The sequence below is a fragment of the Drosophila arizonae genome, chromosome 4 (assembly GCF_054131065.1).
Source record: "Drosophila arizonae isolate 15081-1271.41 chromosome 4, UAZ_ARI_1.0, whole genome shotgun sequence".
Lineage (NCBI taxonomy): Eukaryota > Metazoa > Arthropoda > Insecta > Diptera > Drosophilidae > Drosophila > Drosophila arizonae.
In genome coordinates, this window is record NC_142924.1 from 19,730,969 (window position 1) to 19,752,891 (window position 21,923).

General features: G+C 37.8%; 3 protein-coding genes and 1 long non-coding RNA gene across 5 annotated transcripts; all 4 read right to left on the minus strand.

Moving 5' to 3' along the window:
- Positions 1-3,506: 3,506 nt before the first annotated feature.
- Positions 3,507-5,354, minus strand: LOC149269371 (uncharacterized). The gene is made up of 5 exons (XM_089466612.1): positions 5,059-5,354; positions 4,845-4,989; positions 4,659-4,790; positions 4,449-4,604; positions 3,507-4,393 (listed from the first exon to the last, which is right to left on the minus strand). The coding sequence occupies exons 1-5, from the start codon at positions 5,184-5,186 to the stop codon at positions 3,914-3,916; spliced, it is 1,041 nt and encodes a 346-aa protein (XP_089322738.1). The 5' UTR covers positions 5,187-5,354; the 3' UTR covers positions 3,507-3,913.
- A 1,642-nt stretch (positions 5,355-6,996) lies between these two features.
- On the minus strand, positions 6,997-9,315 carry LOC108612387 (uncharacterized). Its single transcript, XM_018005265.2, has 5 exons — positions 9,047-9,315; positions 8,831-8,975; positions 8,645-8,776; positions 8,429-8,584; positions 6,997-8,373 (listed from the first exon to the last, which is right to left on the minus strand). The coding sequence occupies exons 1-5, from the start codon at positions 9,172-9,174 to the stop codon at positions 7,654-7,656; spliced, it is 1,281 nt and encodes a 426-aa protein (XP_017860754.2). The 5' UTR covers positions 9,175-9,315; the 3' UTR covers positions 6,997-7,653.
- A 36-nt stretch (positions 9,316-9,351) lies between these two features.
- LOC108614631 (uncharacterized) lies at positions 9,352-11,128 on the minus strand. 2 transcript variants are annotated; one of them, XM_089466613.1, is made up of 6 exons: positions 10,812-10,951; positions 10,599-10,738; positions 10,406-10,537; positions 10,186-10,341; positions 9,885-10,125; positions 9,352-9,826 (listed from the first exon to the last, which is right to left on the minus strand). In XM_089466613.1, exons 2-6 carry the CDS (start codon positions 10,734-10,736, stop codon positions 9,498-9,500), a joined length of 996 nt encoding a protein of 331 aa, XP_089322739.1. In that variant the 5' UTR covers positions 10,737-10,738; positions 10,812-10,951; the 3' UTR covers positions 9,352-9,497. The 2 variants fall into 2 exon arrangements, with proteins under 2 accessions (XP_089322739.1, XP_017864327.1); XM_018008838.2 differs by having other exon boundaries at positions 9,355-9,826; positions 10,599-10,743; positions 10,812-11,128.
- Positions 11,129-14,300: 3,172 nt separating this feature from the next.
- Positions 14,301-15,268, minus strand: LOC149269372 (uncharacterized). Its single transcript, XR_016269768.1, has 3 exons — positions 14,734-15,268; positions 14,596-14,677; positions 14,301-14,523 (listed from the first exon to the last, which is right to left on the minus strand). It is a non-coding gene; the product is annotated as an uncharacterized LOC149269372 (long non-coding RNA).
- Between the last annotated feature and the right edge of the window lie 6,655 nt (positions 15,269-21,923).

The window sequence follows — 21,923 nt, forward strand, 5'->3', positions numbered from 1 at the left end:
GTATAAATCCTATAGCCTATATGTGTAAATGATTTGAGTTCGTTTTAGTTATTTGTTATATATATATATCATGTATTATGCAAGACTGAGTATTATTTATTGTATCTATAAAACGTAATTTTAACAAATTGCCTATCGATTATGCCTAAATGTTACTAAATAATATCGCAAAAAATATTAAAAAAGAAATATAAAGCTAGAACCAACCATTCAAGCAAATCAAAAATTTAATTATTACCATTTTTGTTTTATTTCACTTTCACTTTTACTTAAACTTTTAATTTTACTTCCTTGACTTGGTATTTAAGTTCAAACTGTTTGTTGTCCTTGAATGGAACGATCATGATGTTGATCTAAGGAACGTGAGGCTGTCTGTGGCCAGCCTAGCAAACAGTTAATTCGACAACAATATCTGGCCAAGATATGAGCAGCACTGGATCAACATGTTTGCCCAGCTTAATGCCAGCCTCAGAAAAGAGTCTACAGATGAATTAGTTCACTTATTTGCATTTGATTTCATATCGATTAAAGTTTATTGAGATTAACATAATGTTAAAGAATTGGTTTCAATTGCAGTGGCACCTCTTGATCAAGCACAGTTAGCTCATAAAATGTTGCAGTTACTACAGCTACATATAAGTAGTGAATAAAAAGGTTATATTAAATTGAAATTCGAAAAACAAATGAAATGAAAAGAAAAGAAAAACACAGAATGAAACTAATTACATACATATACGGCAGCTAGCATCTAAAACTAAATGAACTTCACGAATTAATTAAATAATGAAATTAATAAATAAATATTGTCAAGTATGGTAAACAAATATAACAAATCGGAATCGAAAACTGTAATGTCTCTTAACTGCACAGGGAATTGGAATGCTCAACCAGGTAATGCTCGCTCACGTGTTGGCATAAATAATTTCATGTCAAATTTAACACTTTTGTTGAGGCTTGTGCGCTCCTCAGATGGTAATGCTGCAATTTGTATTCAAATGTACGATTTGTTGGTGAGTCGAGGTGGGACAGGCCGACTGTCCGACTGAGAGTCGAACGGCCAGACGGACAGACAGACGGACGGACGTTGTAACACGCCGCATCAAACATAGCAAAATGCAGCAGAGCAACAAACACCAAAACAGGGCCATAAATTATATTATCGTGCATCGTGTATCTGGTGCAGGTCACAGTCATGAGTGACTGCCAGCTAAACTGTCAGCAAGGGAGGGGGGGGAGCAGGCGGCGTGGGGCGGCGTCTCTGAAAGCTGGTAATGACATTAACACCAGCAGCAGTTGCAGTCAACGTTGGGCTTGGTGTCGCGGTCGTGTTTTACGTTCTTGCCATGATTTGCTGCACAGCACAAAATCAAATAAGACGCAAGGGAAATATTATTTGCATTTAACAGTCGACTATTGCATACTCTGCAAACGAAGCTCTATGATTATAGTGAAGCCAATGCCTATACTCAATGAATTAAATATAGCAAATAATAGTTAATTATATATTTTTAAAGAAAATCCAATTTTCATGAAATTGGAAAATGACTAATCTAAACTATCTATTCTATTTTAATTTGACTGTCAAATAATACAAAAATAAGAACGTACAAAATTGAACGTATTAATCAATAGATAAAGCATTTTCAAGTTGAAAATACTATATTTAAAATTCCATATTATTTTCCAATACCATATTCAATTTTTGAAATCGAAAACAAAAAAATAGATAATTGTATATTTTTATAGAAAATCCATTCTTAGCTCAATTGAAAAAATATTTAATAGACCGTTTCAGCAAATAGAATAAAGAGATTGTATTTTTATTTTCAATAATCTATTTAATAAATATTTTCAATAGATTCTATGAAAATATGTATTTACAATATTTATATAGAATTGATATTAGACTTTTGATGTGGTATTCCTATTTCTTAAGTTTATTCAAAATGTAAATGCACCAGGATTGGCCAAGATATCCGATGTAGGCCTGACAACGTGTGCACACGTGTAAATATGTGTCATGGGTAAGGGTATGGGCATATGCATATGCAAATGCATTTCTGTATGTATTTGATGTGAAGTACAAGTACGTTTTTATGGGGTCTGCACGTGGGCTGACCGTAATTGGTCGAACGGTTTATTTTTACAGTGGAGTTCGTATGACAGGTTGCTGGGGCTTGACTTTCAGAGTGATAAATCTTTTGGTCACCTGTTATAAAATAATACTAATGGTATGCGTGTATGTATGTTTGTATAATCTGGAAGAAATCCTTACTATCTGCGTGTATATAAATTCACTGAATCATTCGTATCAATGGGGACCTTGGTGTTGGTCATAGGGACCTAAGAGATTCTCAGCACTAGGATCCCTAATCTCCATTCTTATAGAGTCAAAGACTGTATCTGCGCTTGCTTCTTCTCAGCGTTCAGAGCTTCTTTCTACAAATGGTATTGCATTTGCTCCAGAGTATCCATGTGTAATGCCTCCCCTACCTTTCGTATCAATATAATATAATAAATCGGAAAAAGCATTTGCCCATATGCCACAAATCATATTAGTCGAAGAGCTAGAATGCTGAAATTTGGAATGTAGATCTGTGTCAACCAGCTATGGCGGATATATCTATGCCCATTTGGGGCATGAAAGCTAGAACACTGAAATTTCGCAAGTAGGCTAATGTTATGATTCTATAAAGATTAATGAATTAAATTATATGACTACTTCCATTAGAGGCGTGGCAAATCGGACCTGAAGATATAGTGATTTTTTATACCCTGAACCCATTCGATATAGGAAATCAGGGTATAATGGTTTTGTTGAAATGTATGTAACAGGCAGAAGAAGGCGTGGCTGAGCCCAAAAAGTATATATAGTTTTGATCAGGGTGACGAGCTCAGTCCATTTGGCCCAGTTATTAAAAGCCCTTGACGAAAATCAGTTATAAAATTATATCTCCTACATCTTTAGATTTTCTGTATTTTATATAGATTCGGTTTTTGTTATAATTCACCCCCAACCCTTATATCTTCCCCCTTACTAATAAGTTTGTAAACAGCGTATTTCAAATACTAAAAACTTGTGCTTTGGCAAATACACTCATTTCATTATTATAATCATGATCTACAAGTTTCATGAAGATAGTATATCCGCAAGAAAAGTTAATAAATAATTAATTTCTGTGCCTGTGTGTGTGCGTGTATGTGTGTGTGTGTGTGTGCGAATAATTATTGAAATATCAGTTGCTCAAAGGGGATCTCCTAGTTGAGCAGTCTCGACTAGAGCTTTCTTACTTGTTTGTTGTAATCCACCCATCATCCAAATTCACCATTCCCTAAAAATTTGCAAAATGAATATTTAAAGTACTAGAGGCTTCTGCTTTGGTAAATATACACATTTGTTTGCTATTGTCACGATCTAAGACTTGTGTACAGATAGTCAATATACAAGTAAACTTAGTAACCAATTATATTCGAAGGAACCACAAAGAATAACTCGAGTCAACATATTTAGAGTCGAAAATTTTACTTTCAAGATTTCGAATGCAGACTCCTTCACCTGCAGATATTTCAGATTAATTTCAATAATTTCTGACATTTCATTCTCTAAGATCTGGGCATTATTACTACATCAGTGATCTTCCCACATCTTCGTCTATATCAGCAACTTTAACTTTATCTTCACCAAACTATTGGATACTATCTTCTCTATACCACACTCTGAGCTCAGGAACTGGAAAGACTCTTTCATCGCTAGTGCAATGTCCATCTGTATACTACAATTACAATCAGCTGAATTCTGCCTTTCTTTTTTCATGTTTGCAGCACGGTTTATATTTTCAACCGTTACTTCTTTTCGTATCCTCTAGCGAAAACTGAGGTGAGTCGGCAATTCTTATTAACATCCGTTTGTTTGTCAGTTAGGAATCTCCGTTGTTGCTGATCTCCATGGCCATGATAAATGTGTATATGAATATACATACCAACGAGTTGTCTCTTTGGCTGTCGACTTGGTTGGCGCTCGAGTTGGCCGTTTGGTTGGCGGTTTGGTTGGCGGCTTGGTTGGCGGTTTGGTTGGCGGTTGAGATGGTGGTTGAGTTGGTGGTTGAGTTGGCGGTTGAGTTGGAGGTTTATCCACCGCAGCAGTTCCTTGAGGTAACATAAATACATCGAGACCTTGATAAACACACGGTGCAACAGTAGTAACATCTTCTGTGTTCGCCAAGGGAATCCAATTATTGGGCGTGAATGGTCTCACTAAGATTTGCCAATAGAAAGTTAACCAATAAATAATGAGAAAGTCGTGGAAGAGAATTAATGATCCCAAAAGTGCATCATTTAGCCGCATCTCCGCGAATCGACCGCCGTTGATAGTTTGTGCGTGGTACATTACGAACTGAGAAGTGTGTATCAGATATAGGCTAAATATATAATATGAATCAGCGACTTACAGCTAGTATCATAATAGTAATTGCGATTTCGAAGACTAGATAAGAGTAATACCCAGTCCGAGGTACAGCGAAATGCACCATCAAAAAGAATATTCCAATTGCCAGAAAAATGAAGGCATTAATGAAAACTACGGCTACATCTAGAGTCAGGTCAACCTGAGTGATATATAATATGAGTCTAAGGACAGTAAAATAAAATATATTACCTACATCTTTGGGTAGAACCGAAGCAACTAAAATAAATATCCAGAGCAGCACAAGGCAAATTAAGAAGAATGCAAGAACATCAATCCAGAAAACACGTGCGACTAACACGAAGAGCGCAATAATTTGTGACTCAACCTTAAAGACGATTATTACCAAATTGAGAAATTAGGGATTGTTATCATTACTCACAATTATGATGGCCAGAACGACGTTAAGCACGCTGGTGAAACGCAACGTCTCAAATAATATAAATAAACCAAATATTAAAATTCCCACACAAAAGAAAATAATGCTGATGTAGTAGTGCCTATAAAATAAATACCTTGCGTCCATTCTGCATGAGACGGATCAATTTAAAACAATCAGGCATTTCCTGAGAGCCTTTGCAATTGGTTTTACTCACACGAGGGCTATCACCGATATCTGTATAAGTGTCAAGGCAAGCCACACGAACAATATGCTATAGACTGTGCAAGCAAAGCGTTGGCGGGCTTTCTTGTAGAACTTATAATTTTGGAACGTGGCTCTCATGACGCTATTTACTGCAGAATTTTTAGTATCTTACTACGTCTGTTTGGACTAACATATACCAAAAAGATTGACCGACAACTAAAAAATCAAACAAGTTTTTAAAGCAAAAAAAAAAAAACAAAAAAAAAAAAACAAACAAAAACTTTAATTTTATTATATATCTGACATAAAACTGAAATCAAGCTATTCCAAATATAGGTTTATATATATATATATATATATATATATATATATATATATATATATATATATATATATATATATATATATATATATATATATATATATATATATATATATATATATATTATATATGCCAGGGCGTTGGGTTTCTCATTCTTGTGTGTGTTTTTTCAGCCTAATTTTAACACTTTCAGACCTAGAGACTTCATATTTACTGTGTATAAAAATTAGATGATTAGAGAGATTTGGTAATTTACAGATTTTTGATACCACGTCCCCGTCGCCACCAATTTGTAAAAAACTTATTGCAAGTAGTAGAGAGTTGTGCTTTGGCACATACACGCCCTTTAATGTTATATTCACGATCAATTTCAGAAAAGTTATTAAGCAATTAAGTTTCCATAGTAAGCCCACACTGCAGCCAATGCGTGTTTATGCTTGCATCTCTGTGTTCTTTTGTGTTTCTTGTGTAAGCAGAAAAACGCGAAGAGTTATTGTGAAATATCAATTCTTCGAAGGATTTAGGGAATTTCGACTAGAGCTTTCATACTTGTTAAATCTTGTTTCTGACAAAAGTATTCGCCGTTCATTAAGTGTATTCCACTATTGGAATAAAGCCGAAATTTCTGAGCCCTCTTTTATTAAAGACTATTGACCCTTTGTTCCTTTTTGTTCCATTTCGAAAAAAGAACAATTTTATAGTAAAATATGAATTTCAGAGCTCATAATTTCTAGACATTGCTAAACAAATTGTTTATAGTTGAGAAAATGGATAACAATATGGAAAGTGTAGAAAACATTTTTTCTGCTCAAGTTATCAAATTTATTGATTTTATAAACATATTTGCCAAAAACTAGCCAGAATCTTTAAAAAGAACAATTGATTCACGGGTAGAAATTGAGACACATAAAAAAATCCGGGCTCCTCATGAAATAACCTTGAAATCTCCATAAAGAAGCTGATTATGAAGAAACTTGCACTCAGTTGAGTGACAAATTTAGAGCGCACTGCGCTTATATATTTTAATATATACATGCTTGTCATATCCCAACTGTGCACATAGTTTTAATCCATGGATACCAGTTAATAGTTAGCTGCTAGTATTCTTGAAGAAAACGCATCAGAAGCTCGGAACAAAAAGAAAGAGCAGCAGATAAAAGGAAAGATCCAGACAAATTGAATATCAAAATAATTTACAATTATTAGTATTATTAATGTTAATTTTCTAAATATGTTAAATAAAAAAAAAATAGCTGGTCATTGTTTTTTTTTTTTACGCAAAATGTCAACCTCCTAGCTTTACTTTTAGAGTTTGTGCCAAAATTTCGGTCTTTTTTCCTATTGTACACTCCCTAAAAATGTGCAAAGTGAGTATTTCCAATACTATACACATCTGCTTTGTTAAATATACACAATTTTTTGTTATTCTCACCATAAAGATAGTCCATATACAAGTAAACTTATTAAACAATTATATTCGAAAGTTGTGTCAGAAAAGAAGGAAAGAATATTTGAAATAGCATATCCTCAAATGGTCCCACGGATCTCGTAGTCCTGCAATCTCTACTAAATATTTCTATGTCATAAAATAACACTATTGGTAATAAATACATAACAATAATAAAATAACATATGGGTAACTCGAGTCAATATATTTAGAGTCGAAAATTTTACTTTCAAGATTCCGAATGCAGACTCCTTCACTTGCAGATATTTCAGATTAATTTCGATAATTTCTGACATTTCATTCTCTAGGATCTGGACATTATTACTGCATCAGTGACCTTCCCATATCTTCGTCTGTATCAGAAACTTTTCCAGTTCCTGAGCTCAGAGTGCAATATAGAAAAGATAATACTATATCGCACTCTGAGCTCAGGAACTGGAAAGTCTCTTTCATCGCTAATGCAATGTCCATCTGTATACTACAATTACAATCAGCTGAATTCTGCCTTTCTTTTTTCATGTTTGCAGCACGGTTTATATTTTCAACCGTTACTTCTTTTCGTATCCTCTAGCGAAAACTGCGGTAAGTCTGCATTTGTTATTAGCATCCGTTTGTTTGTCAGCTAAAAGTCTCCGTTGATCTCTGGCCTACGTACCCCATTCCTACGTCCCGTGTGCTTATCCTTTCTCCGTTGATTTTGACCTGAAATATCATTATCGATTCAAATGTCTTCACCAGATATGCCTGGTTTAGCTTGATGCATGGTGTTTAAGTGGACGATGACCTGGTTGCCTTAATGTTCTGCTTGGTTTTTTGCCTCACGGCTTTACTGCTTTCTAACCCCATACCCATGGTTTCGTTGTAGGTTTAGGCGGTCGAACTGGCCGTTTGGTTGGCCGTTTGGTTGGCGGTTTGGTTGGCGGTTTGGTTGGCGGTTTGGTTGGCGGTTGAGTTGGCGGTTGAGTTGGTGGTTGAGTTGGCGGTGGAGTTGGCGGTGGAGTTGGTGGTTTGGTTGGCGGTTGAGTTGGCGGTTGAGTTGGTGGTTTGGTTGGCGGTTGAGTTGGCGGTTGAGTTGGCGGTTGAGTTCGCGGTTGAGTTGGCGGTGGAGTTGGCGTTGGAGTTGGTGGTTTAGTTGGCGGTTGAGTTGGCGGTTGAGTTGGTGGTTTGGTTGGCGGTTTGGTTGGCGGTTTGGTTGGCGGTTGAGTTGGCGGTTGAGTTGGCGGCTGAGTTGGTGACTGAGTTGGCGGTGGAGTTTGCGTTGGGGACGGCGGCTGAACTGGAGATTTATCCGTTGCGGTAGTTGCTTGAGGTAACGGACCTACTGTTACCTCGGGACTTTGATGAGCACAAGGTGCAACAGTAGTAAAATCTTCTATGTTCGTCAAGAGAATCCAATTATTGGGCGTGAATGGTCTCACTAAGATTTGCCAATAGAAAGTTAACCAATAAATAATGAGAAAGTCGTGGAAGAGAATTAATGATCCCAAAAGTGCATCATTTAGCCGCATCTCCGCGAATCGACCGCCGTTGATAGTTTGTGCATGGTACATTACGAACTGAGAAGTGTGTATCAGATATAGGCTAAATATATAATATGAATCAGCGACTTACAGCTAGTATCATAATAGTAATTGCGATTTCGAAGCCTAGATAAGAGTAATACCCAGTCCGAGGTATAGCGAAATGCACCATCATAAAGAATATTCCAATTGCCAGAAAAACGAAGGCAATAATGAAAACTACAGCTACATCTAAAGTCAGGTCAGCCTGAGGGATACATATAATATGAGTCAAAAAAAAATTCAATATAAACAATATAATACCTACATCTCTGGGAAGAATCGAACCAAATAAAATAAATATCCAGAGCAGCACAAAGCAAATTGAAAAGAATGCAAGAACATCAATCCAGAAAACACGTGCGACTAACGCGAAGAGCGCAATAATTTGAGACTCAACCTTAAAGACGATTATTACCAAATTGAGAAATTAGGGATTGTTATCATTACTCACAATTATGATGGCCAGAATAAAGTTAAGCACGATAATGAAACGCAACGTCTCAAATAATATAAATAAACCAAATATTAAAATTCCCACACCAAAGAATATAAAGCTGATGTAGTAGTGCATATAAAAAAAATACCTTGCGTCCATACTGCATGAGACGGATCAATTTAAAACATAATCAGGCATTTCCTGAGACTCTTTGCAATTGGTTTTACTCACACGAGGGCTATCACCGCAATCTGTATAAGTGTCAAGGCAAGCCACACGAACAATATGCTATAGACTGTGCAAGCAAAGCGTTGGCGGGCTTTCTTGTAGTACATATAATTTTGGTACGTGGCTCTCATGACGCCATTTACTGGAGAAGAATTTAATAACTTACTAACATATGCCACAAATTTGGGGCGACAATTTACAAATCTGGTAACAACTAGTGTTTTTTTTAAAGCGAAGCAATAACTAAAATAACAAAGCTAATTTTATTTACATCTGACATAAATATAAAATAGAACTTTGTATCCGATTCTAAACGTTGGTTACTTATATATACTGGACATTAGAAAATGATAAATATGAAAGAGCCACGGTAGAAGACTGATTAAAATCGTAGTCCGGTCGTTATTTTACTTATTTTTTTTTATTATTTACTTTCTCACATCAATAGTATTCGTCATTCTTGAAAAGTATCATTGGATCTGGATGTGTTATCTGGTTTCCTCGAGTAAGCCTTGGTATCTTTGTCCTCTGGATTTACAGTGCTTTCATCGGGCTCAAGAACATATTGTTGATCTGATTGATCTTTATCTTTTCCTCGAAAATCATATGCACGATTTTCAATGGGATCGGGATCAAACAAATTAGGCAACTTGTCTTTAACTGGGTTTGAAAACATACTCATATCATCCGCCATAAAGTCGAGGGTTATCGATATCGCAGTTGTTCCGCTCCTTACTCTCACTTTATTTTGATGCTTACTAGGGGCTATATAAACAAAATCACCTATACAAGGCGAATAGAACATTAAGGACAAGTATATTGGATAAATGAATTAGCTTACCACTATAATCTTCGTCTCTTAGATCAATGAATTTGGGATTATTGTTGCTTTTCAAAGCCACAGTACTCAGCATACCCCATAAGGGATCTGCCGCCAACCTAGCATAGACTTGCCAATACAATGTTAGCCAGTATATGATCAGAAAATCATGGAATAGGATCAGAGAACCAAGACAATAATCATGCAGTCGCATCTCCGCGAATCGGCTGCCGTTAATTGTTTGTGCATGATACATAACAAACTGAAGGATATATTTGTAACTCTAGAACAGTTTGACATTCCGTTAATTCGAGCTACTTACAAACATCAAGGTTATTGTAATGGATATCTGCCAGATGAGATAGGCATATGGCTGTATGAAAGGCTCTATTAAATGCATCAACAAGAAGTAGACTCCGATCAACAAAAATAGGAACGCCACAATAAATAGCAAAGCGACGTGAAGTGTGAGATCCATCTGAAGGCATTTGGTGACTATTCGCCTTACCCCTTTCGTGTGTTGATCTATGCTAAGCACTTACCTTCTGCGGCAAGAAGACGCCGATTATTGCAAAGAGAACAATGAGCACGAGGCAGATGCTGAAGTAGATGAGCATGTCCATCCAATGAGCCTGGGCGACGAGCGTGAATGAGCCAATGATTTGCAGCTCCACCTGTTGTATCAGCAGCAGAGAAATGACCAAAATATAAAGGGAATCAAACTAAGCCACATACAATCAGAATGCTTATTATGACGGCGGGTGCTGTCTTCCAACGGGCCTTCTCAAGGAATAGGAATATAGCAAAGAGTACAATGGCCAGCAGGAAGGCGACAATGCTAATATAATAGTAAAACCGGAAGGTCAGATTCATATCTAGGCTGAAGTCGAGTAACAGTAAAATAAATGTAAAAATCATCTATAAAAGTCCAGCTCCAATTCGACTTACAGCATTGTGAGCAACAGCCATTGCCCCAGAGCCAGTATCAGCCATAGCCCCAGCAACAGATAGGTTATTAGGGAAAACTTGCGCCGACTCCTCCTGTATGCATCGTAAGAGGAGTCCGCGTGATACATACTGAATTCGTCATCCACCCGGATCCGCACCAATCAATCCAACATCAATGCCATTCGCTATCAGTGTGAACGGAAAATGAAAATGAAAATGAAACTAAACAGTGATGATGTGTGTGATGATGTGTCTAATGTGATGAAAAATGTGTGTGTAATCATATTTTTTTGTTTTTGTTTTTCATCTATTTTTAAGCGCCTTTAGAGTCACGGCAAACTCGATCTCGCAGAACGCTGATCTAGTTCAGCTGTGCTCACGTCTAGTACCTTCTCTTGTTGATCTCAGAACTGCGACAGCTGCGACATTTGCCTAGGCAATCTGTTGTATGTGTTGCATTCGCATAGAGAGGACACAGACAAGCAGCTAACATGTAAAGTCAACAAAAATTAACAGCATGAGCAAAAAGTAACAAAAAGAACAACAACAGCAACAGCAATGCAGCAAACTGATTTACGCTTGTTTGGCAAATTTGAGTACGTACTGTGACTAGCGTAAAAGGCACAAAACACGGCAAACTGTCAACGCCAAGTGTTAAAAATTTCAAATAAATAATGCTAGAGCAGCAGCGACAACAACAGCAACAACAACAGCAACAACAACGGTAAAGGCAAACAAGCACACTAATGAGCTGCCTGATAAATGCAATGCAAACTTAAAACTTGAACCTCGCACGCAGCTCTCGATCTGTTCGAGCCAAAGTTTTCCGTGGGGCGTATGCAAACAGCCAGAGCAGTCAACACCAGCACCACACACAACACTACGCCAACCACCCCCACCCCGACCCACCGTTGCCCATTGACAGGCGATTTGCATACAAAACCGAACCAAGCCGAACCGAAGCCAAGTCGCTAAGCTAATACCAGTCAGCATGGGACACACGGGACGTATGCGCAACGCACGCACAGGTGATGAGCCGCTAAGGGTGTAGGTGCCGCTGGGAGGTGGGAGATGGGCGGTCGGCAGTCGGCAGTCGGCGGTGGTGCCTGACGGGCCATAGTCAACAAAAAGAAGAATCATTTAGCGACACATTTGGCATATCAAAATTGGCTGCCCGAACTGTTCAGACGGCATTCAAAATCAGCTGCCGTGTGCGTCGTTTATTAACTCCCAAAACTGACAGCAAACGTCAGACGGCCGACAACTGACGATACAACAACTACGCACTATGTACCTCATATATACATACATACATATATACCTTGTATATAGTAGCTGCTATATAGTCTGTCTCGCAGGTTCAGTTTCCATCTTGCTGTCTTTAGCTGACTTGCATGCAAAATTAATTACGGGCAAAATTTGTTTACGATGCTGACGTTGACGTAGACGCTGTCGTTGTCGTTGTCGTTGTTGCTGCCGTCGTCGACGTTGCTGATGCCGTCGCTGCCTTTGCTGAGCTTCTACCACGCGCGCTGCTCCAGCCATAAAAGTTTTACGTTTTAGCCCTAACCGAATTTAGAGCCAGGCCCAGCTCAACCCAGCCCAGCCGCAGAGCCCCTGGCCGCAGAGCCCCTGGCCAGTCCGTTTAGATACATTCTCATGGCCGTTTGCGGCGAATGCCATAAAACTTGAAGTACCGCTGACATTTTTGGTGCTGCATTGCAGTGCAGACGACGCGTTGCGGTTTCCGAACTGCACTCTTTACGATCCCCACATTTTGCGGGCCTCGCGCACTGGCTCTAGCACTGGCACTAGCACTGAATATAGAACAATCACAGCCACCCAGTCGAAAGTGCGAAATGAAATTTTAATCAGGCTCCGTTCGTGTTTATGATTTGGCCATAAAAATTTGAAACTGTTGCGTTGCCGATATTTCATAGCTAGAGTCTCTAATGCAATTTATAGCACATTAGATGAAGGAATGAAAGTTAGCATGGTATAGAAAAATCAAAGCTTTATTATGTATTGCAATTTATACTTTATATGAAGAATTCGATGGGGAAAAGAGACAAAGATATATGGTATATGGTATACACCTTCTATATCATGTTACTATTTTATTAAATCTCTTTATGCTATATATGTATTTATAAACACAAATAATATAATATATCTAAATAGCCCGCTTGCGATATTTCATAGCTAAAGCTTCTAATTCAATACTACAATATATTTGCAGAATTATAACAAATATATATATATATATGTGGTATATACTTTTTTCTGTATTACTTACTATGATATTTTTATTTATTTTTTTTTTTTTTTTTTTTTTTTTAATTTCATTTATAGATAATTTAATGGATCTAAAATATTCGTTGCTAATATATCATAACCAGAAGCATAATCATATCAAAAGCTACTAAATAGATCTAAGCAACGCTCTACTAATATACATTATTGCATTAGCTTAATTACATTACCATCTATTCATTATTATATAGAAATGAGTATTCCAAAGTTTAGGTCTTGCTCTGACTAGTTTTCAACAATTTGTATATGATATTTAAATAATGCACTAAATTAAAAATGATTAAATAATAATAGATAAGATAAGATAAGATATTTGTGTATTTTGCACTCTCAGTTTCATGCTATTCATATTTCATACTCTACAGCCATAAACTACAGCTTCATATTTTAATATCAATGAGCAAAATTTACTCAACTTATTTCCTTAAAATCTTGACCAAGAAAGATTAGAGAATGCGACGTGTTATTGCTTAGCTAACACATGCAGATAACGCCCAGAGACTACAAAGACTTGGCGCAGGTCAGGGTCGCGCTCTGGCTAAATAAACAAAAATCCGCCTCGCTTCAGAGTTCAAGACAAAAGAACAACGCATGCCAACAACTAGTTGTTTGGGCCAGACGCATGCAAATATGTAGAGAGAGAGGCCACACCGATGCTGTGTGGCGACGGAGGTGGACGGCAGCAAGTGCGGCGATAAGGACCACACCGAGCAGTTGATAAGGCAGAGGCACTAGTGTGTCATAGTCGAGGAGGTGAGCAGATAAACCGAATATGGGCAAGTTCAAAGAGCCGACAGCGTCACAGCATCAAACAAAGTGAGCAACAAATTAGAGGCAGCAACTACCAAGAAATTCCCCTGGATTAGGCAACTTGTGTCGTGGATGCCGTCAACGCTTGCGTCATCAAATTTGTAGCTGGTTATCAACAGCAGACGACGACGGCGGCTGATAACACGCAGAATGAAATACAAAGAGCTGATGCTGAGGCTGAAGCTGTAGCTGTAGCTATAGCTGTGGCCAGCACATTCCACAGAGCACTGTGTGAGTCATCTGGCACGATTGGAACGTGACCTGGCCACTTTGGTCACTTTCCCTAATCGCTTAGTTTTTCCTGCAGCGCATTTTCATTTTGTGTCCTTATCAATTTTACGACTTCCTTTAGCTTGCACTCTCACTCTCTCTCGGAGCTCTGCCGGACCACCGGCTAGCTGCAATTAGCCTGATTTTGGAGTATTCTGAGCGTAGCCCGTGACTCGCTTTGGTATCTAAATCGCAGTTAATTGATATTTATTGCTGCAACACGTTTTAAGAACTTTTCTTTGGAATTCTCTCGAAACTACATTTCGTTTTGCCCAATCTCAGTTTAGTTGGCCACGGGAATTATGGAAGATTCTTTGACCTGAAATTTTATGGTTAAATAGAATCCAAATGAGTCAGGCTGAGATTTTATATGGAGTTATAAACCACTTACAAATTGCTTGGTTAAGACTTTCTCCCCCTCCTTGAACCAATTTGCTTATTAATACAAATTTTTACTCCCACTTCAAATATTTCTAAAGATAACAAGGTCATAAAAAATGCAACTGCAGGAAGCACAAGGAGTACCCACAGCCCACTCCATTTCAGTATTCGTCAGCTGTCCAGAGCTCGCAGTCAGCGACTATCATATTTCCGAATACATTCATGCTGAAATAACCATGAGGAAGCAGTTTTTTAGTAACCTAGAAGCACTTAAGAGGTTTCCCTCGAAGGGCACAAAAAGTATAAAAATAAATAAGAACATGCTCAGGATGTATCGAAAATTAACAATCGATGTTGCCTTGATTTATGAATGAGTTCGGCTGTCAGGACATTTTCCACGGCATGATGCGCCAGTTTTCCGGGGAGCCGAGCAGGAGAATTATGATTGTGTGTATGTCTGTGTGTCGTAGCACTACTTAAAAGTAAATAAATAATACAGGAAATTACATTCTTGTTTGCCAAGGAAATGTGTTGGCATGAGTCGTCTAAAAAAAAAAAAAAAAAAACGGAGACATTATATGTCACGGACAGGCTACTGTTGGGTAAATAGAGGCCAAAAGGTAAGCAAACCTTGGCATGATAATGATAATGACAGTGAAAGTGAACAGAAATAGCATAAGATGTTGAATGAGAGGCAGATAAACTAAATATATCAAGAGAGCCAGTCATTGATACTTGAATCAACCTGCCTCGCACGCTGGGGACTCCTCTTCTGCGCCACAGGAACAGCAGCTCTATCAACTTGAGCGAGGCTTCGTCTCTAATTTATGGCCCTCTAGCAATATGAGTCCTGCCAAGCAGCAGGCATAATTCCACGTATCAACGAATAGAGTTTTATTGGACGGCACAGTGTGCGGCTGTTGCGTTGGAGTTGAAGTTGCTTGAAAATTCTGAGAACAGATTGAGGACCATAATTATGTTCACGCTTGCCATTTGCTGGCCTAGCTGAGCTGCCTGTCACTTGCAAAAAAGCAAAAGCAAACACACACCAGCCCGGCCAGACAGACGCTCGCAAAATGCGCATTGAGCCGAACAATAGCCTAGAGCTGGAAGCTGAGCTGAGAGAGATGAGACAATGCGAATAAGTGGGATGCCTAGTTGCCGCTACCTGCGTCATAGCACGCCGTTGTCCTTGCTCGTTGTCATCCATTTGCCAGTTACCAAAAATCCAGTCTCTGTCAGTGTCAATCCTGCCCAATTCTCTAATGCTGACAAATCAGCAGGCTGTGCCGAAATTTATGAATAGGCGTAGGCAGAGCCTCAGTTTCTTTGGCCCGGAATGTGGCCTGCGTCTGCCACTGATCGCTTCATTATGGAGCAGAACATGTCAATTTACTTAGGCTCGGCCAAAGTGTTGCAACTGCTCACTTCCTGTGCGCAAGGACAATCACAAGAACAATGCACAGATCCATCAATGGAACGCAACTCGGATAAATCAATTTGTCTGCTGAATGTCGAGGCATATAAGAAAATATTTGTATTATTGCTCCAAAGTCACAAAGTCGAAGACGGCTTACAATTTTAAATTGAATGGCCCGAGCATGTAATTTAGATTGATGTCCTTTTCAAGATACGGCCCCAAGGGCAAGCGAAAGTGTCTGGAAAATTAAGCGACAAATTTGCGTCCTTCGAGTCCTTCGAGGAACTTTACCTTCGTCTTTTCTCCTCTCCTTTTTTTGTTTCCTAATTTTATGACTAGTTCGTGACCTAAACTATGAGAACCTCGAAATAGTCGTCATGGCAAAGGCCGTAGGTTCAGCATCCGCAGTCCGCTAGTCCTTGAGTCTGCTCAAGCAAACCTAACCTGTTACGCCCGCCGCATGTGGGCATTAACTTGGCTAACGCGCGACTGCCACGCTCGCTGGCCCCACGAATTTTGGCTGCAGGTAAATAAAATTTTTACGTGCCCACGCGTTCCGTCAACTGTTTTTTCCCAAATTTTGAGTGCCTTCGCACGTTGTTTTTTCCACAAAATTAGTTTAAAAGCATCATAAAATAATTTTCTGTGCGCACGCTGAACATTTTTCGCGCTCGCATTTGCCGTTTTATTGCCGGCCAAGTTGAATGGCTTTTAACTTTTCGAAAAATACCCTGTGACCTGTCGATAACTGAATGAGTAATTTGGGCAAACAGAAGATAATCAAATCTGCAGAATTTATTTCTTAAGTCTTGCTGAAAAATGAAGAGAAGAAATCCACAAAAGAAATTCAAACAAATTAATATAGAATATATACGATTCAAATTATTTAAAAGCTCCTTAATAGGGTATTCAAATGTCTGGCATTGTTGTGTGTGTCCTTTCAGGCTTGTTATTTTACGCTCAGGTGTGTAAATGGATTTGCAGTACTTTTCGTTTTGGGCGCTTAGATAGCCCCAGCCCAGCGCCATCATCATCATGAATAGCATTTGCCAATTCTGTTTTTCAAATGATCCGGTACATGGCCGTCATAAAAGAGCCAAAGCCAAATTAGATTTATGGGCTGCTGGACATTTTTCACAGTTTTATGACGGCCAAAGGTAGAAATCAAATTGTGCTCGCTCTCTCGACTGGGCTCCCTAAATGGTAATTAGAGACACAATTTATGCTGTCTATCAGAGTCGGATTCAACGCAGATTAAATGAAGCACCTGAGAGACTCTTAGTATGCTGTAGATACACATAAATCGATTGATATTCTAATACAGTTAACAGTTAGGCAATATTTTGAAATACTTTTGACTGCCTCATTACTCACCTGAGGATGATGTGTGGTTTCTGATCTTTATCTATTTGGTCTTTGCACATGAATCAGATGTGTCCACAAATGAAATTCACATTAAGTATGACGTGTGAATCATAATGAGATAAACTATGTTAGCTAGAGATACTGACTTGTCTGCTCTTGAACTACCTTTGATTAAGATATTTTTAGAATTTCATTCATGTTTTTTTTTCTTGTTACAAATAAATTTGTAATCCCCTAGCATTAATACATTGAACAGCGCATGTGTTTGTCCTTTGGCTCTGGCGTAATCCATACCATAATGCACTTAAGCAGCTCGCTTCCACCCACATGTATGTATGTAAGTCCTTGAGATACAAGATACAAATAGCTCCATGGTTTTGTGAGTAAACACAAGCAGAAGAGCTGGCGAGACAAAGAGGCGAAACTCTTGTAATTTGAGCAACTTGTTTTCACAACCTTCTTCTGTCTTATACAATATGAGCCCAGAGCTCAGCAGCCAGCAGCCAGCGGCTAGCGGCCAGCGGGCAGTGAAAAGTATCTTGTATCTTGTATCTGGTATCTCAATGCAGTGTGTGTTTTCATTGGAATTACGCTAAAAAATTTGTTAAGCATCTCTCAGGCTAAGCATGTGTAGATGTGGATTTATGTGGCTGCACGTTTCCTGCTTTTAACAGCACATCCTCTGAAAACAATCATAGATCCTTAGCAAACCACTTGCTTGAGAAAATACTTCGCAACTTGGCAATGTGGTTGAGGCGTCAACGTTTTAAGTGCCCTGCCTTTCGCCTGCCTGGCTTTCTGCTAGTTTTCTTTGTAATGGCTTTTAATAACAATTTGCCGCAAATGTGACCAGGTTTTTCTTACACTTCATTCTGTTTGTGTAAATATAATTTCTTTAATTGGATTTTGTCGTCGTGGCGGCAAACATGAGCATTAAAAGCGCCGCAAAAACCCATTCGCCAGTTGGCTGCGGCGTCGGTGTGAAATTAAGAAGCAGTCAGGCCAGGCGGCCAAGCGGCCAAGCGGCCAGGCAGCTAGCCAATCCGGCAGACAGTGAACCTTGCAGCTGGTAAAACCCGTTAAAATAGCTCCAAAAAAATTTAATAATTGCAATTTGTGGCTGGCTTGGACTTACAAAACACTGCATACGCTTTAGCTAATTTTTCATAATTAAAAAAAAAAAAAAATATATATATATATATATATATATATATGTGTGTATATATTTATGTTATTTAATTTTTGTTTCTTTTTTAGAGTCAAAATTTTGTATTTTTTATATAACTGTAAATTTATTTTTTATATATTAATTTACATATGTTAATTAATTATCTTTTTAATTTTGTTTATTAATATTAAATTTAGACGAAATAATTTTTTCTTTCCATAACTATAAAATGTTGTACATGAAAATTAATTACTTTTTTTGTATCTATTTTTTTAATTTTAAATATCACTTTATGTAATTTAAATACTTTTTTTCTATATATGTTAGATTTAAATTTAATCAATTTATATTATTTATTTATTTTTATTATCACTACATAATATTTACTTTGTTAACTTAGCTATATATACAAACTTTTTTTTCCCAATAAAATGCAACGGTATTAATCTATTTTTATTTATTTATTTATTTTTTTTTTTTAATTATAGCCTTTTTGTAAATTATTATAATTATTTGTTCTGTATTGATATCAAAATTTAACTAAATATTTACTTTATTTTTATTTAATATATTCATTTTACCTATTTCGTTTTTATTAAAATCTTAGCAGTTTCTAATCAATTTTGCTATTTTAAATACCAATTTAAACCAATTTCTATGGCTAAGAGCAGGGTATACGTATACGTTATATGCTGAGCAACTGCCAGAGACAGGCGACAGGCGACAGCGCGACACGCTGTCTAACAATTTTAATTTTCAATTTTAACAGCGACGTCACACGGCTTCCAGTCGCCGCTGAAGCCAGTCAAGGAGACAGAGACAGGGACAGGGACAGAGACAGATATAGAACTGTAGTCAGCGCTAGAGCCAGAGCCAGGCCAGAGCTGGACGAGAGCTGTGGCCACGTCCAGTTTTATCCGGCCCGTTTAACTGGGTCACTGGTGTCAATCGTTCGCTGCTGTTGTGCTGGTTCTGGTTAATGTTGTTATTCTTATTGTTGTTGTTGCTGCTGCTGCTGCTCTGGCTGCTGTTGTTGTCAACTTAATTATGTCGCAATTGCTTTGAAGTCGACTTTTGCAAATGGAAACCAACAGCAGCAGGTGGCATTGCTCCACGGTCGATGGTCGCTCCACTCGGTGGCTCACAGCGCCATTTGAAATTGCGCTTTATTCAATTTTTATGCCCGCTGCCACGCCCTCTCGCCCGCCAGCGCCCTTTTTTAGTGGCTGCAACATCGTTGTCACCACTTTAATTGGATTTGCCTCGCTGACGCGTGGCTTTGCCTTTGTCTTTCGCATTAGCTTTCCCTCCCCAATGCTCTGCAGTCCTCCAAGACTTTGAAGCCATCGTCATCATCGCCATCGCCGCTGTCCACATCGCCATTTGCCATTCTCTCTGGCAGTAGCTAAAAAGTTGCAGCGCATTACAAATTGGTTTTGTTATTGGCTTAATTGAATTGTTGCAGATTGGACTTTAAATACGCGACTGCCACCATCTCCTACGAGTTGCTGTCGCTGTTGCTGTTGCTGTTGCTGTTGTCGTTGTTGTTGTTTTGCCCGAAGGCAATCTTTCTTTGGACGTGTTTTCATAAGGTAGAGTCAACAATTTGGCGTGCAATTAATTGTTGCTTGACATGCTGCCAGCTGGCCGAATGGAAGGTTGAATGGTTGAATGGATGAATGGTTGGGTGGATGGTTGAATTACGTCTAAGTCATGTAATTAGAACTGTGCACTGGGCGTTAGCCAAGAGCTAGTGGTAGATGTAGGCTGTTGACCTAATTAGAAATGCAAATTCTGTGAGCTCTTAAAAAGATGCTCAGCGAAAAAAAGCCAATTAAAGTAGAATCAACTATAGAAACTTTTTTTTTCTTAGTTTAAGTTCCTCAAACCATTAAAAAATGACCTCAATTCATAACTTAATTATAATAATCAGAGAGGAAGCTTGTCTCGGACTTAAATGAAATTCATAAATTATCACACAGATGAAATATTTATTTATAAATATTTAAACTAACAAAATGAATGTAAAAGTTATAAAATATATCATTGATTTATGATTTTAATATCCAAGGTATGATAATAACTTCATCTTCTTCAATCGTATATAAATATTTTACATAATGATAATAATAATATTATACATAATGATTTTTTTCTATCATTTATATTATATAATTTTTTTTTACAATTGCTAAAATTAATCTTTTTTTAATAGGTTTATTTATTATTATTGCTTAATTTATTTTTAATATATTTGTAATGGTAAAAATTTCATTATATTTTATTATATTTTCATTATATATTTTTATTTATTATTATTATTATTATTTTTTTTTTTTTATTCATTTATTATACCCTGAACCCATTTTCAATGGGAAATCAGGGTATAATGGTTTTGTTGAAATGTATGTAACAGGGAGAAGGAGGCGTGGCAGACCCCACAAAGTATATATATTCTTGATCAGGGCGACGAGCTGAGTTGATTTGGCCCTGTCCGTCTGTCTGTCCGTCTGTCCGTCTGTCCGTCTGTCCGTCCGTCCGTCTGTCCGTCTGTCCGTCTGTCCGTCTGTCCGTATGTATGAACGCGTCGATTTCAGAAGATATAAGAGCTAGAGACTTCAAATTTTTTTTAAAATGTCCGTAATTACAGCGCGCATATCAAGTTTATCATTAAAAATCGATAACTCATCCCGATCTTTTTTTATCGATAAAAAACCTTATCGAAAACCAGTTATAAAATTATATCTTCTACACCTTTATTGCTAGAGTCTCCAAATTTGTAATGTATGCTTATATGCAATTTATACAATTTCGGTTTTTGTTAAAATTTACCCCCCACCCTTAAATTCACCCCCTCATCCTCACTTTTGTAAAAAGCGTATTTCAAATACTAGAGACTTGTGCTTTGGCAATTACATGCATATTGATGTTATAATCATAATCTGAAAGTGTCATGAAGATCGTACGTCCACAAAAAAAGTTATTAAGCAATTAAGTTCTCATAGTAAGCGCACACTGCAGCCCATGTGTGTTTATGCGTGGGTGCTTGTGTGTGTATGTGTTTGTGTATGTGTGTGTATGTGTTTGTGTATGTGTGTGTGTATGTGTGTGTGTGTGTATGCGTTTGTGTGTGTATGCGTGTGTGTGTGTATGTGTGTCTGTATGCGTGTGTGTATATGCATGCCTGTGTGTGTATGCATGCCTGTGTGTGCGTACGTGCGTGTGTGTGCGTGTTTCTTGTGTAAGCTGAAAGACGCGAAAAATGATTGAAATATCTATTGCTCCAAGGGTTCAGGGGATCTCGTAGTCGAGCAGTCTCGACTAGAGCTTTCTTACTTGTTTTTAATATATTTTTAATGGCAAAAATTTTATTATATTTTATTAT

What these genes read in the sequence shown, in the direction of transcription:
- LOC108614631 (XM_018008838.2), bottom strand. Translation starts at nt 10,939, where the DNA reads ATGTATCACGCGGACTCCTCTTACGATGCATACAGGAGGAGTCGGCGC. An exon ending in GCGTCTTCTTGCCGCAGAAG is followed by an intron (nt 10,342 to 10,405) that starts GTAAGTGCTTAG and finishes AAATGCCTTCAG; the next exon opens with ATGGATCTCACACTTCACGT. An exon ending in AAGAGACGAAGATTATAGTG is followed by an intron (nt 9,827 to 9,884) that starts GTAAGCTAATTC and finishes CGCCTTGTATAG; the next exon opens with GTGATTTTGTTTATATAGCC.
- LOC149269371 (XM_089466612.1), bottom strand. Translation starts at nt 5,186, where the DNA reads ATGAGAGCCACGTTCCAAAATTATAAGTTCTACAAGAAAGCCCGCCAA. An exon ending in ATATCGGTGATAGCCCTCGT is followed by an intron (nt 4,990 to 5,058) that starts GTGAGTAAAACC and finishes CGTCTCATGCAG; the next exon opens with AATGGACGCAAGGTATTTAT. An exon ending in CTTCGGTTCTACCCAAAGAT is followed by an intron (nt 4,605 to 4,658) that starts GTAGGTAATATA and finishes TATATCACTCAG; the next exon opens with GTTGACCTGACTCTAGATGT.
- LOC108612387 (XM_018005265.2), bottom strand. Translation starts at nt 9,174, where the DNA reads ATGAGAGCCACGTACCAAAATTATATGTACTACAAGAAAGCCCGCCAA. An exon ending in GTTCGATTCTTCCCAGAGAT is followed by an intron (nt 8,585 to 8,644) that starts GTAGGTATTATA and finishes TGTATCCCTCAG; the next exon opens with GCTGACCTGACTTTAGATGT. An exon ending in TTACTATTATGATACTAGCT is followed by an intron (nt 8,374 to 8,428) that starts GTAAGTCGCTGA and finishes CACACTTCTCAG; the next exon opens with TTCGTAATGTACCATGCACA.